The sequence below is a fragment of the Staurois parvus genome, unplaced genomic scaffold (assembly GCF_062004578.1).
Source record: "Staurois parvus isolate SC_StPar_1 unplaced genomic scaffold, SC_StPar_1.0 ptg000395l, whole genome shotgun sequence".
Taxonomy (NCBI): Eukaryota; Metazoa; Chordata; class Amphibia; order Anura; family Ranidae; genus Staurois; species Staurois parvus.
In genome coordinates, this window is record NW_028318191.1 from 2394726 (window position 1) to 2413943 (window position 19218).

General features: G+C 46.1%; 1 protein-coding gene across 1 annotated transcript; it reads right to left on the bottom strand.

The window, feature by feature from the left end:
- Positions 1 to 11524: 11524 nt before the first annotated feature.
- Positions 11525 to 14708, bottom strand: LOC149455363 (uncharacterized). Its single transcript, XM_089686337.1, has 3 exons — positions 13500 to 14708; positions 12587 to 12777; positions 11525 to 12316 (listed from the first exon to the last, which is right to left on the bottom strand). The coding sequence occupies exons 1-3, from the start codon at positions 14605 to 14607 to the stop codon at positions 11525 to 11527; spliced, it is 2091 nt and encodes a 696-aa protein (XP_089542463.1). The 5' UTR covers positions 14608 to 14708.
- Positions 14709 to 19218: the final 4510 nt, after the last annotated feature.

The following is a 19218-nucleotide window of genomic DNA, read 5'->3' on the forward strand; positions in this document are numbered from 1 at the left end:
CCATGAAATTTCCTTGTTACTAAATATAATAACAATAACAGTTGACCATGGAATAACAAAGTGGAAGCAACTAGGAACAACAACAACTCAGCCACGAAGTGGTAGGCCATGTAAAAGGACAGAGCGGGGTCAGTGCATGCTGAAGTCGCCAACTGTTTGCAGAGTCAATAGCTAAAGACCTCCAAACTTCGTGTGGCCTTCAGATTAGCACAACAGTGCGCAAAGAGCTTAATGGAATGGGTTTCCATGGCTGAGCAGCTACAATGCTACAGTGCAATGCAAAGCGTTGGATGCAGAGGTGTAAAGCATGCCACCACTGGATTCTAGAGCAGTGGAGACGTGTACACTGGAGTGACCAATCACACTTCTCTGTCCCGCAGTCGGAGGTTGCCAGAATGGTACTTGACTGACTGCACTGTGCCAAGTGTAAAGTTTGGTGGAGGGGGGATTATGGTGTGGGGTTGATTTTCAGGGGTTGGGCTTGGCCCCTTAGTTCCAGTGAAGGGAACTCTTAAGGCGTCAGCATACCAAGACATTTTGGACAATTTCATGCTCCCAACTTTGTGGGAACAGTTTAGGGATGGCCCCTTCCTGTTCCAGCATGACTGCTCAGCAGTGCACAAAGCAAGACCCATAAATACATGGATGAGCGAGTTCGGGGTGGAGGAACTTGACTGGCCTGCACAGAGTCCTGACCTCAACCCGATAGAACACCTTTGGGATAAATTAGAACGGAGACTGTGAGCCAGGTCTTCTTGTCTGACATCAATGCCTGATCTCACAAATATGCTTCTGGAAGAATGGTTAAACATTCCCATAGACACACTCCTAAACCTTGTAGACAGCCTTCCTAGAACAACAGAGTTGAAGCGGTTATAGCTGCAGAGGGTGGGCCAACTCAATATTGAACCCTACGTACTAATATATATATACACACACATATACATACACACACAGTGCATCCAGAAAGTATTCACAGCACTTAACTTTTACCACATTTTGTGATGTTACAGCCTTATTCCAAAATGGACTAAATGACAACGTCCGTTTTGAAATCTTTGCAATTTATTAAAAAAAAAAAAAACCACACATGTACATAAGTATTCACAGCCTTTGCAATGACACTCAAAATTGAGCTCTGGTGCATCCTGTTCCCACTGATCATCCTTGAGATGTTTCCACAACTTTATTGGAGTTCACCTGTGGGAAATTCAGTTGATTGAACATGATTAGGAAAGGGATAAACCTGTTTATATAAGGTCCCACAATTAACAGTGCATGTCAGAGCACAAACCAAGCCATAAAGTCCAAGGAATTGTCCGTAGACCCCCGAGACAGGATTGTATCAAGACACAGATCTGGGGAAGGGTACAGAAAAATTTCTGCAGCTTTGAAGGTCCCAATGAGCACAGTGGCCTCCATCATTTGTAAATGAAAGAAGTTTGGAACCACCAGGAATCTTCCTAGAGCGGGCCGCCTGGCCAAAATGAGCGATCGAGGGAGAAGGGCCTTAGCCAGGGAGGTAACCAAGCACCTGATGGTCACTCTGAAAGAGCTCCAGCGTTTCTCTCTGGAGAGAGGAGAACCTTCCAGAAGGACAGCCATCTCTGCAGAACTCCACCAATCAGGCCTGTATGGTAGAGTGGCCAGACGGAAGCCACTCCTCATTAAAAGGCAATTGGCAGCCCGCCTGGAGCCAAAATGCACATCCTGAGGGACTCTCAGACCATGAGAAACAAAACTCTCTGGTGTGATGAAACAAAGATTGAACTCTTTGGTCTGAATGTCAAGCGTCATGTCTGGAGGAAAGCAGGCACCGCTTGTGACAGGCACGGCATCAGACCCCCAGCCCTTCTCACCGACTTGTGACTGAAGGACTAGCCAATCTAAAACCGCGCTGTCACTTGTGTAACAATGCCACACTCAACTGCACCCTGCACAAAGATTTTCTAGCTCACTGGACCACAATCTATGTGCCGCAGCCTGAGAGCGATTGTTATTGGGTCAGGTTAATTACGCAATTAACCCTTCACATTGCCACCACCGCCTTTTTGTACGGAGAAGGAGGAAACTCACCAGTCTTAGCAGTAACACTATGATGTTTGAATAAGCGTCTGTATACACACTGTCGCCACAGGCAGATGTATGCAGAAGTTTAAAACACACAGCAGCGCTCTTCAGAGACAGGGATTCTTAGTTTGCATTACAGAGCTTTAGAAACAGTTCAACACTTCAGAAAATAGGATTTATTACTAAAAAGGTCAAAATGGTGCAATAAAAATATTTACAGAAAATGATGTAGCCAATATATATATATATATATATATATATATATATATATAAATATAGAGAGCAATAACACAACAGGGAGATAACAGAAAGAAGTTTAGAGAGGTAGAGTACTTGCCAGAGTCCTGGGTTTAAGCAGATCAAGTGTCCTGAACAAAAGGGTACCATTTCTCCCAAAGTTGGTTTCTGATGTTAAAAGGGAGAATCTCTTCATCTTCCTTCTCCAGGCATAACAGCCCTTTTCTAGGAACCCAGCAGGGTGTCTCCTTAAAGCAGAGAACCAATCGCCTCATTTGGGGAGGGATGTTTACGCGGGGAATTCAGACAATGACCAAATCCCTCTCAGTTTATATCATGGTCAATAACCTTCCATAGGTGCATGCAGCAGCCTAACCACTGGCAGGTTAATATGCAGAATGATATTTTGAACGTCCAGGCACCAAATATGACATATCTGGCTGTGAAGGTTCTGCTCTCGGGTAGACGTTATCTAGGGATGTAAGGTATCAGGTGACTCGAATTAAACTGACCTATCTGAATATATGCTTTGTTTTATTGTATCTGTTTCCTGCCAGGCATTATGATATTGTATGAAAAAGTGGTTCCGAGTGAGATGTATGTTTTACTGCTATTCCGGAATGCTTTCAAGTCCTGTGACTGGTGGGTTTATAGCTTTACGAGCAGCTCAGAGCAAGAGTCAGACAGACCCCATGGCATCAGCTAATTAGGTTTACAACCATGAAGGGTATCCAGCTGTGCCCTGTGCACTCCTGAACTCAGCCACACCAGACCATATGCCATTCAACAAAAAGGGGAGGGGGGGACTGATTTGGAGTGAGAATGACACAAGATGGAGGATCTTTAGCAACATGGATGTCCGCGTCCATATTTGTACGTACAATTGCTACACCGCTCACCACCTTTTGAAATAAAAAACACCAAATGAATAAAGTGTTTAAAGTGGCGCTGAGTGAATTAATCAATAATAAATACAAAACCGTATAATAAAAATCACATGAATGCCCATAAAATACAAATATGTAAAAAGTCTGTGATTGCTGTAAATAATTATTACAAACTAAAAAGTGATGGAAAGTCCATGAAAAAAGTGTGGTAAAGTAATCCAAAAGTCCATGAAAGTCCATAAAAAAAAAAATTTTGAATAATCCGATAAATCCAGATTATTATGGTAACAGTATCAATAGTGGTCTTCGTAATACGTCCACGTTCAATCCTCCTGTTACTGTTAATCAATGTGTATATGTATTCAAAAATGTGGTATTGGGGGATTTGGAAAAGATAACCCCCAAATGTCAAGTGAATCCATCATATATTGTTGAGAGTATAAACAAATCTAAAACAAAGGAAAGAGATCATTATCAGGCCAGCAGACAAAGGAGGGGGGGTGGTTGTCATGGACAGAGAATTCTATTTGCAACAGTTGGAACATATGTTGGCAGATAGTAATACATATTTTTGTCTGGTCAAAGATCCCTCTCTCGTATATAGACAGGAATTAAGACATGTGATTGCATTAGGTTATCGCACCCATTAACAGACTAAAAAAGAGAAAAAGTATTTGATTCTGAGTAGTTCTAGGATACCGACAACTTATATCTTGCCAAAAATTAATAAAGATGCATTGAATCCTCCAGGCCATCCTATTGTGAACAGAATAGGTTCTGTCACAGCAAGATTGGGACAGTATCTGGATACTTTTCTACAATCCAGTGTAATTCAAACCAAGGCATACTTGAGAGATACCAAGGATTTACTCCAGTTTCTGGATAAGATACAATTAAAAGATGATAGAGATATTTTTCTGGTAACAGCGGACGTAGCTTCATTGTATACCATCATTAGCCATGACGACGCAATGTTAGTCCTGAACTGGGCTCTTAGTAAAAGAGATGACCTTCCCTATAATTATAAAACTGTTTTGGGGAAAGCTCTTGACTTTTGTTTAAGTCATAATTATTTCTAGTTCAATAATACATTTTACATTCAAGTGGAGTAGCCAGGGGAGAAAAGTTTGCTCCCACTCTTGCGAACATCTTTATGGCAGAATGGGAGGATAGATTTGTATTTCAGACACCTCAACCAGAATTAATATTCTACAAAAGGTTCATTGATTACCTCATATTGATTTGGGAAGGTTCTGAGATCAATCCACATAGATTTATGGCCAAGTTAAATAATAACAGCAATGCTATCAAATTGGATTATCAATTTAGTCAGGAATCTATTCACTTTCTAGATGTCACTATACAGAGAGTGAATAGTGCATTAGAAACAAAAGTATTCTTTAAACCAACAGACAGAAACAGTTATTTGTCAATTAGAAGTGGACACTATCCATCATGGCTTAAAAACATTTAGAGAGGACAATTTATGAGAGGCTGAGTATATATCGTTTGCCCACGCATTATCTTAGAATGGCGAGAAAGGAACTCTTTTCCAGCTACTAAATGTGTTGTAATTGGCACTCTGGCCGTAGGTGTTTATGTTATGTGTAATGTGTAATGTCAAGGCGTGCAACCGGTCCAGCCCTTTCCTGGAGCCGAACCACTGAAAACCTAGAAAGGGGTAAAGGGTAGGATCAGAGACTATACTTGAGCAAATTGGCATAAACTATATCTTACTTATGCATAATATAGAAGAAATAGATGTAATTAAAGCGAGTTACATGTCATGGCACAAAAATTCTTTCATGCTGGAGGAAAAATTTTTGCTCCTGTAAGGAGAGTGTTGCAGTGATATATGGACTCCATTTTCAGATGTATTGGTCTACTCTGTGGTTGGAGTATGATGAGATTAGATGGAGTTTATCCAGGCATAGAAGAAAGTAGAGATCTTGTTTTAGATCAGATAGAGTTGAGGGGTCGTTGGAGACCCATTTTTTCAATATGGCTCTTCCTGCTACCAAGAGACAAGTAGATATCCATGATTTGTTTCTTCTGAGAGCCTGGAGTTGAGAGGATACAGATCCTGTAGTTGGATTCTCCATATTGCCAAACAGGAGAAATAATGGATCTCTTGCCAGTTGGAGATATATTTTTTTAAAGCAAACACCCTAGTGAATCAAATGGTGGGTGCTGCAATTTTTTATGTCACATAGTACTCGCACAGCGATTTTTCAAACGCAATTTAAAAAAAACAACTTTTTTTACTTTTAATGCACAAAAACACAAAATATTGGCCAATTATTTGGTAAAATATAAAAGATGATTGTATGCCAAGTAAATAGATATCAAAACCGATCGCCGGCTGAAAAAACGATACCAGGATGATGCCTGCAGCTGTAGGCATTATCCTGGTATAACCATTCAAAGTCCAGTGATGTACCAGTACGTCGCTGGTCCTTGTTGGGCATACAATAATACCTCGGATTACGAATTTAATTCATTCTGCAGGACATTTCGTATGGCGAAGAATTCGTAAACCGAAACACTGATTCCCATAGGAATGCATTGAAAACCAATTAATCCGTTCCGAAGGTCAGAAAAACAGTAAATGCTACTACTTTTTTTTTTCTTCACTATACAGTAGTTCAGAAATTCATCTGCCACTTTCCCCCTTCAGCTAAGAGAGGAAGTTTCTTTTAGTTTATTTCCCCAAAAGAAACAATGTTTCCTTTCAGTTTCTTAAAAGATACAAAGTATCCTTTAGCTTCTGGGAAACTGACAGCTAATGTTGTGAGCTATAGTAAAGAAAAAAAAAAAGACAGCAATTGCATTTAAAAATCAGCACTGACATACACTTCGTATTGTGAAAAAAATTTGTAAACCGAGGCATTATTTTCAATGGATTTTTATTCGTAAACTGAAAATTACGTTAACAGAGGCATTTGTAAACCGAGGTATTACTGTATATGCTATGTTCTTTTTTTTTGTATGCAGCCTGTGGACTGAATGAAAAAAGAGAAGAAATCTCTGCCAGAAAAAGTGTGTGGTATGCCCACCATTAGAATATACCGTCCTGCATCCACCCACTTCTAAAGGTGGGCACACATGCCACATGCGCCAGTTCCAAGATTGTACAAATGTCTAAATAGAGGCACACTTGAATAAAAATTGTCTACGTATAAGTGGTACCTCATATCCCTTTGAGGACCATAAGATTACGGAACGCCAAAAGAATACATTTTTTGTTTTTAAAGTTTGTACACTTCAGTTGCTGTAACTAAGCCATTTTATGAAATAATTGGCAAAAAGCTAGATCCATTTGTTGATAAGAACTAATATTTTGACTCAAACCAAAAAAAAAAAAGTATTTTAAGTTCTTAATCAGATGATACAGGCAATTAAAAACATGGGACAAATAAGTCCCTTGGTCCTCAAAGGGTTAAGGAAAAAGGATGACACCAAGTCCCAAACTATCTTGCCACTGCTCCCCATGTAGTCTGGGCATCTGGGGGGCTCCACGTGACTTTTTCCTCGTAAATCCGAAACTTTTAAGTATAGCCTGTTGTCCTCTCACAGATCTTCTACATCTTCACCCCATATCTGGCACACTTGCTGGGGAGAAATTGTTTGAATGCAAGAATGCAAGGTGGCCAGAAAAATTAATGAGAGACTCATCAGTGCAGACGTTTTGCTGGGGAGTATAGACATCTGCAAATTTTTGGTTAAGGTGATTTGTGAGGGGTTGAATTTTGTGCAGCCAGTCACATTCAGGGTCACCATGAGGATGACAGAGTGTATTGTTGTTGAAATGCATAAAACACATTATACTCTCACATCTATGCCTGGCTATGGCAGCAGAGAACACGGGCATATGATGAATCGGGTCTGTGGACCAATACCACCGCAATTCATTTTTTTAGTAATGCCCATGTTGAGGGTTAGGTCCAAAAAAAATTTAAATGAAACCGTAATGAGTTTCCATGCGAGTGGCCTGGCAAGGTTTGAATCTGAGTTGGTGGCGATAAACTGTTGTGCATATAAATTGCTTTGATCCACAATCAATGCATACAGATCTTCCATGAAAAACAGCTCCAAACAAATCAAGGGGAGTAGTTAAATTTGCTATTTCCACCTGAATTCTGGGTTGGGCAGTGAATGGGGGAAGTACGGGTACTGCAGAATTTCTGGGCTGCCAATCGGGATTTGCAAGCACATACGGAAGGATATTAGGGGCTCTACAGGCCTGTGTGCGAATTCTTGGTGGTTGCGGGACAATACTTGTGCTCACCACCGCACCAGCTTCTACTGCACTTATGGGACTGGCCACGTCACCAAGTCATACTGCAGTGCTGGTATTATTATTATACAGGATTTATATAGCACCAACAGTTTGTACTGGCACTCTGCTGCATATGAGAGTCATCAAAATTTACCGGCAAGTGCTAACAGAGATCAGGCCTGATTCTGCCAACACTGCGGTTCTGTGTGCAATGTATCAAGTGACAGTGACCAACTGACACTGCACTTGCTGGGGGAGAAGGGGGGGAGTAAGTGTAGGGGCTAAATGCAGGTGCTGGCAGGTGCCGGGGCTGATCCCACTAACGCTGCGTTTTTGGGGATGCTATACTAAAGTGAACGCTGGTATAGTGCTGATCTGATCAAACACATTGATCCGTTTAGACACTATACTATCAATGGAGGTTTATTGTGTATGAGCGTCTTCCTGGCAATCAAGGGGTTAAATGTGATGACTGGTGTACTGACGGGCAATCTGACGCTATCTGGGGGGCGTGAAAACCACGGGAGCGTGAATCACGTATGGCACCCCAGCTAAAAATTTGTATTAATGTGCATAAAGAAGCCAAGGAAAGATGGAAAAATCTCCAAAAGGCATCAAATTACAGATTAGACATTCTTATAATATGTCAACAAAAGTTAGATTTTATTTCCATCATTTACACTTTCAAAATAACAGAAAACAAAAAAATGGTGTCTGCAAAAGTTTGGGCACCCTGCAGAGTTAACATCTTGTACTGCCCCCTTTGGCAAGTATCACAGCTTGTAAACACTTTTTGTAGCCAGCCAAGAGTCTTTCAATTCTTGTTTGAGGTATCTTTGCCCATTCTTCCTTACAAAAGTCTTCCAGTTCTTTGAGATTTCTGGGCTGTCTGTCACGCACTGCTCTTTTAAGGTCTATCCATAGATTTTCAATTATGTTGAGGTCAGGAGATTGTGAAGGCCATGGCAAAACCTTCAGTTTACGCCTCTTGATGTAATCCCCCGTGGATTTCGAGGTGTGTTTAGGATCATTATCCATTTGTAGAAGCCATCCTCTCTTTAACTTCAGCTTTTTCACAGATGGCATCAAGTTACCATCCAAAATTTGCTGAAATTTTATTGAATCCATTTTTCCTTCTACTCGTGAGATGTTCCCTGTGCCACTGGCTGCAACACAACCCCAAAGCATGATTGATCCAACCCCATGCTTAACAGTTGGACAGAGGTTCTTTTCATTAAATTCTGTGCCCCTTCTTCTCCAAATGTACCTTTGCTCATTCCGGCCAAAAAGTTCAATTTTAACCTCATCGGTCCACAGAACTTGTTTCCAAAATGCATCAGGCTTGTCTATATGTTCATTTGCAAAGTTCAAACGATGATTTTTGTGGTGAGGATGTAGAAGAGGTTTTCTTCTGATGACTCTTCCATGAAGACCATATTTGTACAAGTATCTCTTTATAGTGGAATAGTGTACCACAACTCCAGTGTCTGCCAGATCTTTCTGGAGGGATCGTGCAGTCAAACGTGGGTTTTGAATTGTTTTTCTCACAATTCTGCGAGCTGTTCTGTGTGATATTTTTCTTGGTCTTTCAGATCTTGTTTTAACTTCCACTGTTCCTGATGACTGCTATTTCTTAATTACATTCCGAACAGAGGATACTGACATCTGAAAACGCTTTGCTATCTTCTAATAGCCTTCTCCAGCTTTGTGAGCGTCAACTATTTTCAATTTCAGTTTTCTAGACAACTGCTTAGAAGAACCCATGGTGCTGATTGTTGGGGCAAGGTCAGATGAGTCTGGGCATTTAAAACCTTTGAAATTGACATCACCAGGTCTTCCCAGACGATGATTGAGAACAATCCATGACACTGGCAGGTCTCAGCTTGGCAAAGGGGGCAGTGCATGCTATAAATTCTGCAGGGTGCTCAAACTTTTGCAGACGCCATTTTTTTGTTTTCTATTATTTTGAAAGTGTAAATGATGGAAATATAATCTAACTTTTGTTGACATATTATAAGAATGTCTAATCTGTAATTTGATGCCTTTTGGAGATTTTTCCATCTTTCCTTGGCTTCTTTATGCACATTAATACAAATTTTTAGCTGGGGTGCCAAAACTTTCGATCCCCACTGTATATATATATGTGTGTGTGTGATTTTGCACACCTGTGCCGCCCTGTAGCAATATTTCTGCTATAGGGCGGTCAGGAAGTGGTTACATAAGCGGCTTGTGTTATGGCGCTGCGTCATTTTAACTGACAATTGCGTGGTCATGCAACGCTGCACAAACATGAAATTTACTTTTTTTCCCCATGAATTGGGCTTTCTTTCGGTGGTATTTGATTGCCTGTGTGGTTTTTATTTTTTGCGCTATAAAAAAACCCCCACAATTTTGAGAAAAAAAAAACTATATTTTGGACTTTTTGCTATTAAACATGTCAAGTAAAAAAATTGTCTTTGCTAAAGAAAATCCCAATAGGTGTAAATTAATTGGTTTACGTGAAAGTTATAGCGTTTACAAATGGCGGTATAGATACTGGATTTTTTTTTCTGTATACTAATAATAGCGGCGATCAGCGACTTATGGCAGCGATCAGCACTTATGGCGGGACTGCGGCAGACATTTTGACACTGGGGGGAACTGACCTGGGGTCACCGACATCCCCAGTGACACCAATACAGTGATCAGTGCAAAAAAAAAAATCAAGTTACACTTACGGTAACGTCTTTTCCAGGAGTCTTTCAGGCCAGCACTCTGAGAGACCTCGGCTCCTCCCCATCTGAGGAAACACCTCCACCTAAAATAAAAAAGCTCCACTCCCCTCTAACCTCATTTGTCCAAGCATCCTCCGGTCACCTGGGAAGACACAATGCGAGACAACATAATCGTAATAAGCCATCTTCACATAAAAAATATCAACAGTGGGTGGGAAACCGGTGCTGGCCTGAAAGACTCCTGGAAAAGACGTTACCGTAAGTGTAACTTGATTTTTCCCCTACCGTCTTTCAGGCCAGCACTCTGAGAGGATAAGCGAGTACTCACCCCTCGGGCGGGCCAACTGCTTGCAAGACCTTACGACCAAAGTCCTGCTCCTGCACCGAGACCAGGTCCAGTCTGTAATGCTTGGCAAATGTGTCATAGTTGGACCATGTTGCCGCTCTGCAAATCTGCCCTGGGGAAACCCCTGCTAGCTCTGCCTGGGTAGCTGCCACCGCTCGGGTGGAATGCGCTTTGATACCCTCCGGGACCTCCAGGCCCTCCGCCTGATAAGCTCCTGCAATCGCCAGCCGCAGCCAGCTGGCCAGCGTCCTTCTAGACGCCTTCTTGCCTCTTCTAGCCCCCTTAAAAAAAACAAAAAGGGATTTGGTGCTTCTGAACTCCCTAGATTTCTCTAGATACTGGAGAACGCACCTTCTCACATCCAAACAATGATACCTTTCTTGATCTACCCCCACCGGGTCAGGAAAAAACGAGGGAAGGACAATGTCCTGTTCCCTCTGGAAACTCCGGGCCACCTTCGGAATGAAGGACGGGTCCGGTCTGCAAACAATTCTGTCCGAAAAAATACGGAGATAAGGTGTTCTGATCGAGAGGGCCTCCAGCTCACACACCCTCCTCGCCGTGGTAATCGCCACCAGAAAAGCCGTCTTAATCGTGAGCTCACCAATCGGGCAGGACTCCAGGGGCTCGAACGGAGCCCTAGTCATCCCCCCGAGCACCTTGGCCAAATCCCACACCGGAAACGGTCTGGACCTCGGAGGCCTCTGCCTCACCAGAGCTTTGAAAAACCTACTCACCAACGCCTCCCTGGCCAGGGGCGTTTCTAGGAACACACTGAGGGCCGAGACCTGGCCCTTGAGCGTGCTGACAGACAATCCTTTGTCTGCCCCCGCCTGCAGGAATTCCAACACGGAAACCAAACTATGGGTTGCCACTGATGTCCGATCACACCAGGCTGTAAAGCAACCCCAGACCCTACCATAAATGGCCTGGGTCTCCTCCTTCCTACTGGCCAGTAATGTCGCCACTTCCCTAGCCGAGAACCCTTTCTCTAAGAGGAGCTGCTGCTCAGAAACCAGGTCGTTAACCGTAATCTTCCCACGCTGGGGCAAAGAACCGGCCCCTGTGTTAGCAAATCCTCCCTCGGCGGCAGCTCCCAGGGTGGACGAGAGGCTAAACTTTTTGGGGTCGCAAACCACGCCCGCCGTGGCCAGAAGGGAGCTATCAGGATTAACGAGGTCCCCTCTGTCCTGAATTTCTTCAGGACCAGGGGGAGCAAAGGAACCGGGGGGAAGGCGTAACAAAGCCGGTAGTCCCACCTCTGACCTAATGCGTCCACCGCTCTGGACCCGTCCCTGCGGGATAGAGAGAAGAAATTTGGGACCTTGTTGTTCCTTCCCGAGGCAAAAAGGTCCACATCCGGGGATCCCCACCTCCGCACAATCTCCTGAAAGACATTGGGGTTCAAGGCCCATTCCGACTCCCTGAGCCGCGTCCTGCTCAGGAAGTCTGCCTTCTGGTTCAGCTCCCCTTTTAAGTGTATCGCAGACAGGGACGCCAAGTTCACCTCTGCCCAGGACAAGAGTGTCGCCGCTAAGGCTCCGAGGGCCTTGCTCCTTGTCCCTCCCTGCCTGTTTATATAAGCCACTGCCGTGGCATTGTCCGTTAGGACACGCACGTGCTGGCCCGTGACCCACGCTTGGAAGGAGTGCAGAGCCTCCCACACCGCCCTCAATTCCTTCCAATTCGAGGATTCGCCCTTCTGCCCTATGGACCATTCCCCCTGAGTCACTAAGTCTCCCAGGTGGGCTCCCCAGCCCCTAGAGCTGGCATCCGTAGTGACCTCCTTGGATATCGGAAAGCACCACAACAGCCCCTGAGTTATGCTGGACGATCTCCGCCACCACCATAGAGACCTCTTCACACTGGGGGGAACTAGGACCCTGCGTTCTAGGGAGTGACTCCTCCTGTCCCAAACCCTCAGGACCCACAACTGGAGGGGACGCATATGCAGACCTGCCCACTGAACTGCCGGAATGGATGCTGTCAGTAATCCAAGTACCGACATGGCCTGCCTTATGGATATTGACGTGCTCCCCTGCAGTAATCTGACCCCGGCCTCCAACTTGGTGATTTTCTCCGAAGTCAGGCTGGTCTTTTGGTCTACCGAATTTAGAGCGTAGCCCAAGTAAACCACTTTCTGAGAAGGCACCAGACAGGACTTCTCTAGATTCAAGATCCACCCCAAGCTTTCTAGATGGCCCCGCACTATAACCAGATCTTGCCGTAAGTGAGCCTCTGAATCTGTGAAGAGCAGCAAATCGTCCAGATAGGCCACCACTGAAATCCCCCTTAAGCGAATGGAAATCAGTGCCTCCGACAGAACCTTGGTGAATACTCTTGGCGAGGAGGAAAGGCCGAACGGAAGAGCCCTGAACTGCCAATGTCGAATTCCTTCCTCCCCCCCCCACTGCCAACCTGAGGAACCTCTGAGAGGCCTCCGCCACGGGCACGTGTAGGTAGGCGTCCTTCAAGTCTATGGATGCCATGAATGCACCTGGTGGGATGAGGGACCTGATTGTAAAGATGGAGTCCATGCGGAACCTCCGGTAACGCACTGACTTGTTCAGGGGTTTCAAGTTCAAAATCAGCCTGAACGCCCCCGACGGCTTTTGAACTACAAACACATGGGAATAAACCCCCTTCCCTCGTTCCTCTACCGGAACCCTGGAGATGACCCCCTGGGATTCTAGAACCTCCAAAGCGCCCACCAGAGCTGCGTCCTTCGTCGGATCCTTTGGACGGGTCGTCACCAGAAATGTCTCGGGTGGCGGCCTTAGAAACTCCAACCGGTAACCCCTTCGGATGATATCCAAAATGAAGGGGCTGGCGACCACGGCTTCCCACTGTGGGAGGAAGGCCGCCAATCTTCCCCCCACAGGAGGAACCAAGTCACCTTGGCTTCTGGGGTTGCTCAGGAGGGCGAAAAATCGCTCCCCCTCTACCTCTCTGCCCAGTAGACCTACCCTGACCAGGTGGTCGCAGGCTCAGCCTTTTTGCCGGGCGGGCCTTCCGTGTCCCCCCCTCCTGCATTTTACTCTTAAGGGGGAAGGACTTCTTCCTGTCAGCCGTCCGGTCCAATAACTCCTCCAACCCAGGGCCGAACAGACAGTCTCCTGTGAGGGGGATGCCGCATAACCTAATTTTAGAAGTGATGTCCCCCTGCCATGTTTTTAGCCACAGCGCCCTTCTGGCAGAATTGGTCAGGGCAGCAGACCTGGCCCCCAACCTCACTGACTCTGCGGAAGCGTCCGCAATATACCCGACTCCTTGCAAAAGGGTCTCAAAAGAGGCCAAGATTTTTTCCTTGGGAGAATGTGCCACAATATGGGCCTGTAATTGTGTAAGCCAGTATTCTAAGTTTCTGGCTACCACTGTGGTAGCCATGGCCGGCTTCAGGTTGTACAAGGTCGAGTCCCAGGCCTTCCTAAGGAGAGACTCCGCCCTTCTGTCCAATAAGTCTGGTAAGACCCCCATGTCCTCAAACGCCAGGTCAGTTCTCCTGGTCATTTGGGAAAAGGCCGCGTCTAGCCTAGGACTTTTGTTCCAGACCGCCTCCGGGTCTTCCGAAAACGGAAACCTTCTTCTCAATGCCTTAGAGAAGAACGGCTTCTTCTCCGGGTCCTGCCACTCTTTCTTAATAGTGTCCACCAAAATGTCATGCACAGGAAATATTCTGTGCTGGTGCTCCTCCAACCCCTGATACATTTGGTCGTGGAGAGATAAGGCCTTAACCTCCTCCTTAATGTCCAGGGTTTCGTATATAGCCCTCAGGAGCTCATCTACCTCCTCCAGGGTCAATTTGTACCGGGAGGGGCCCCTACCTTCCTCCGAGGGACCCTCCCCCGCCGATTCCTCTTCAGACTGGGAATCCCCCACTGGTTCCTCCCCGGTCATAAGGGGTTCCCGACAACTCACAGAAGTAACCTGGGGGGGGAGGGAAGTGTAGGTAGTGGGAGGGCAAACCTCTCCATGAGGGACTTGAAGGAGTCGAAGGTGGTAGCCAACTCCTTCACTGACCTGGCTAGGTCCCCCTGTTCCGGCTTCTCCTCCCTCACCAACCCCTGTATACATGGGCCACAAAGAACCTTTCGCCAAGATTCTTTCAAAACTTCCTTACAGGAAGGGCATCTCCGCTTGAGCTCCTGGTGCCTAAGTTTAGCTCGGGCCTTGCCCTGAAAGACACAAAAGGGGGAGGAGGGAAGCCTTAGAAGACCAACACCAATCAACCCCCCCCCTGCTCCTTCCTGGCAGAGCCTAAGGGTCTGCCACACCGCAGACCCCCTGCCCCACCTTCCCATCTGCTAGGGGCCAACAGGTAGGGGAGGCCTCCACTGAGGCACCTTACCTGTGACTGGCTGGTGCTGGCATCTCCTGGTCCCGGTGCCTCCGACATCCCGTACCGGAGGGTGATCGCCTGGTGCTGGCCTGTCCCCCAGGCCGCTGTGCACCGCACCGCCTTTTTGAAATTCGCGCCGCCGTGGTGTGAGGGCCGCGACCGGAAGCGGAAGTCGCAGCCCTGGGCGAAGCCCCGCCCCTTCCGCCGTCTCCCGACGTCCGGCCCGGCAAAGTCCTCAGACCGCCAGCATGGGAAGGAGCGGAACTTCCCCCGATCCTCCCCAGATCTCACCACAGCCACCCCGACGCCCCCCCTCGCCGGAGAGGGTCGGGGGGCGAAGCGCAGGTACGTGCCCTGTCCCATCCCCCGGGATGCACGCCCACTGCCCGCAGCCTGCCCAGGGAGGATATGCAGCCGGACACTCCGGCCTTCACTCCCGGCTGCGTCGGGCCTCTCAGCCGGCTATCCGGCCCTCGGCTCCCATATCGTCTGCCGCCTCGCGCCTCCTCGTGTCTCCCCACCGGAGGAAACACCTGAACTGAGGTCAGTGGAGCTTTTTTATTTTAGGTGGAGGTGTTTCCTCAGATGGGGAGGAGCCGAGGTCTCTCAGAGTGCTGGCCTGAAAGACGGTAGGGGAAAAAAACACTGACACTGTAATAATGGCACTGGGGAGGAAGGGGTTAACTTTTTTTAGGCACTCAAAGGGTTAACTGTGTGAGGGGAGTGTTTTACTATTGGGCAGGGGGTGTGTTCTTCACTGTTGCACACTGTCCCAGAAAGCTAAGCTCTGTTCTCCGGAACAGTGAGCTGGGAACTGACAGGGAGCAGAGCTGCATTGAAAACAATGCAGCTGTGCTCTGTGTGACTGTTTGCCAGCAATCGCCGGCACCCAGCGGGTAATCACCAGCCGGGACTCAGTGATTGACACCCGCGGCCACGATCGGTGTCGCAAGCAGGGCAGTCGCGCGTCCCCTAGCATGTAAACAAGGATTACGTTTATATACGTGATCCTGCCTACAGGGGTCGCCTTGCCGCTGTATATGTACTGCGGGCGGTCCCCTAGTGGTTAATATGTGTATACACAATTATCATGGAGAGTTGTTTTATTATGTATTTTATGTTTTGCCCATAGTTGTGTCTAAATATGGTGTGAACTTCCGCCCGTTTCCCACCTCCCTTCCTGTATGGAGGTGTGTATTGCAGTTGACCAATCGGAGGATTAATGTCTCTGATTGCTGGGTCTATAAAGAGTAGTACGCCGCACCACCACCCCTTTGAGTAAGTCGGAAGTGATGAAACGTCAGAGCGCGACGGTGTAGCGTCCGGAAGTGACGCAACGGCTTCCATTAACAACAAACCGGAGGTGGTGAGAGCACCTGGCCTATGTTCACTTCAAGCTTAACAGAGGATTTATTACAGGGGTTTTTTTTTATTGATTTTTCTTGTAAGGTCCAATCACTTTATTAAAAGGATCTGTTTGTTCATACTACACCATTGGAGCATTTTTCATTTGTTTTACATGGTCACTTTGGATGCAGTGGAATCTTTATCTTCAGTGATTTATATTTCTTTACAAGGGAAATATGTCCCAGGAAGCTTGTTTGCCAACCACGAGAGTGGAAGGGAAATACTGCTGGTGCATTTACATCCATGTAGAGTATCCTATGGAGCACTTTGTTGTCAGTTTGCTGTACATGGTGAAAGAGATGAGTTACTTTAATGGACTTTTGGATTAGTTTACCATACTTTTTTCATTGACTTTCCATCACTTTTTAGTTTGTAATAATTATTTAAAGCAATCACAGACTTTTCACATATTTGTATTTTATGGGCATTCATGTGATTTTATTATATGGTTTTGTATTTATTATTGCCTAATTCATTTAGTGCTTCTTTAAACACTTTATTCATTTGGTGTTTTTTATTTCAAAAAGTTTTTAGGTTTATACATAGTGGCAGCTCCTACAAATTTAAGTTGCAATTAGCACGATATAATAGATGTTGATCACATTATCACATTTATTTTATAAAATTTTCTTACCGCTCACCACCTGGCCAACACCGTCCCTACAGCAAAGCATGGTGGTGGCAACATCATGCTGTGGGGATGTATTTCAGCAGCAGGAACTGGGAGACTAGTCAGGATCAAAGGAAAGATGAATGCAGCAATGTACAGACTGACATCCTTGATGAAAACCTGTTCCAGAGTGCTCTGGAACTTCGACTGGTGTGACGGTTCACCTTTCAACAGGACAACGTACCTAAGCACACAGCCCACATAACAAAGGAGTGGCTACAGGCCAACTTTGTGAATGTCCTGGAGTGGTCCAGCAAGAGTCCAAACTTGACCCCGATTGCACATCTCTGGAGAGATCTGCAAATGGCTGTGCACCGACGCTCTACATCCAGCCTGATGGAGCTTGAGAGGTACTGCCCAGAAGAATGGGAGAAATTGCCCAAAAATAGGTGTGCCAAGCTTGTAGCATCATACTCAAAATGACTCGAGGCTGTAATTGGTGCTAAAGGTGATTCAACAAAATATTGAGCAAAGGCTGTGAATACTTATGTACATTTTTTTTTTTTTTTTTTAATAAATTGCAAAGATTTCAAAACAAACTTCTTTCACATTGTCATTATGGGGTATTGTTTTTAGAATGAGGAAAAAAGACTTCTAATGAAACGAATGGTGTCCTGGGGTATTTACTCCCAGATCTGGACCAGAGCATCACTAAGCTCCTGGACAGTGTGAGGTGCAACCTGGCAGCATCAGATGGATTGAAACAGGATATCCCAGAGGTGTTCTATTGGATTTAGGTCAGGTGAGCGTGGGGGCCATTCAATGGTATCAATTCCTTCATCCTCCAGCAACTGCCTGCATACTCTCACGATACGAGACCAGGCATTGTCATGCACACGGAGGAAGCCAGGACCCACTGCACCAGCATAGGGTCTTGACAATGGGTCCAAGGATTTCATCCAGATACCTAATGGCAGTCAGGGTGCCTTTGCTAGCCTGTAGAGCATGGCCAGATCTGGGTGGGAAATTTTGTGCTGGGAGGTTGTGGTAAGATGGGGGGGATTTGGGTAAGGATGGATTTGTCCGGGGAAGGGTAATTTGGAGGGGATTGTGCTAGGTGGAGGGATTTTTTTTTTGGGGGGGGGGAGATTATATGTGCTAGGAGCGGGCTTGGGGGAATTGAGCCAGAAGGGATTGGGTGGAATTTGTGTTGGGGGGTTTGTACTAAGGGGATATTGGGGGGGGGGGGGTGTGCGCTAGGGGGGAGGGATTGGGGAGAATTTGTGGTGTGAAGGGGAATTTTGTGCCAGGAGGGGGTGGGGGAATTTGGGTTAATAGGGGTGACTGGGGAGAGATTGTGCAATTTTGGGGGATTTATGATAGGAGAGAGGAATGTGCAGGAGAATTTGTGCTAGGATGGGAAATTTGAGAAGAAGAGAATGTGTGCTGGGAGGGGAGAATTGGTGTGGGATTTGAGCTGGAAGGCAGGATTGGAGGGCAAATATTTGTACTGGGAGGGTGGATTTAATCTTGGGAGGAGGGGGATTTTTGCATTTTTTTTGGGGTGAAGATTTTAGCTTGCAGATGGAGTTTTGCTGAGGGGGAGTGTTTAATTATGGCACACTTTTTTTTTTTTTTGATGGCCAGGAATTTATGCTGAGGCAGGATGTTTACACTTCAGAGGCGCAGTTTGTCATTTTCACTCTAGGTGCTAGATGACCTTGTCCAAGCATTGCCTGCGCTACACACAGGGCACTAAACAGATCTCCTCCTCCCCACACAGTACATAGCTTAGATCGGATCCCTTACAGACACAGCCTCAATCTATATAGTGTATAGCTGGCTGCTATGTTGCAGTTCTGACATGTGAAATCCCCAGATCTGAATGATAGCACAGCTGCTGTAGCCAGCTACAAACTGCAGGTCAAGGCTATGTCTGTAAGGAAATCCAATCCAAGCTGTGTCCTATGAGGGGAGGAAGAGATTGGCTGAGTGCCCAGACTATGTGCAGTGTGGGGGTGGGAGTAGGAGCTCTGCTGAGTGATCTGCCACCAGTAAACACAGTCCTCCACTCTGCTGCCCTGAAGACACCTGTTCTCCATCCTGCTGACCTGTCATCTGCTCTGTTGACCCCTGCCCTACAGACCACCTGTACACTGCCCTCTTGTATGCTCCGCTGCCAACCTGTCCACTGCCCTGCTGATCTCACATCCTCTGCCCCCAACATTTTTTTTTACCACACTCCCACATCAGACAGGCTAGATCCAGCCCTGCTGTAGAGGTCTGTGCGTCCATCCATGGATATGCCTCCCCAGACCATCACTGATAC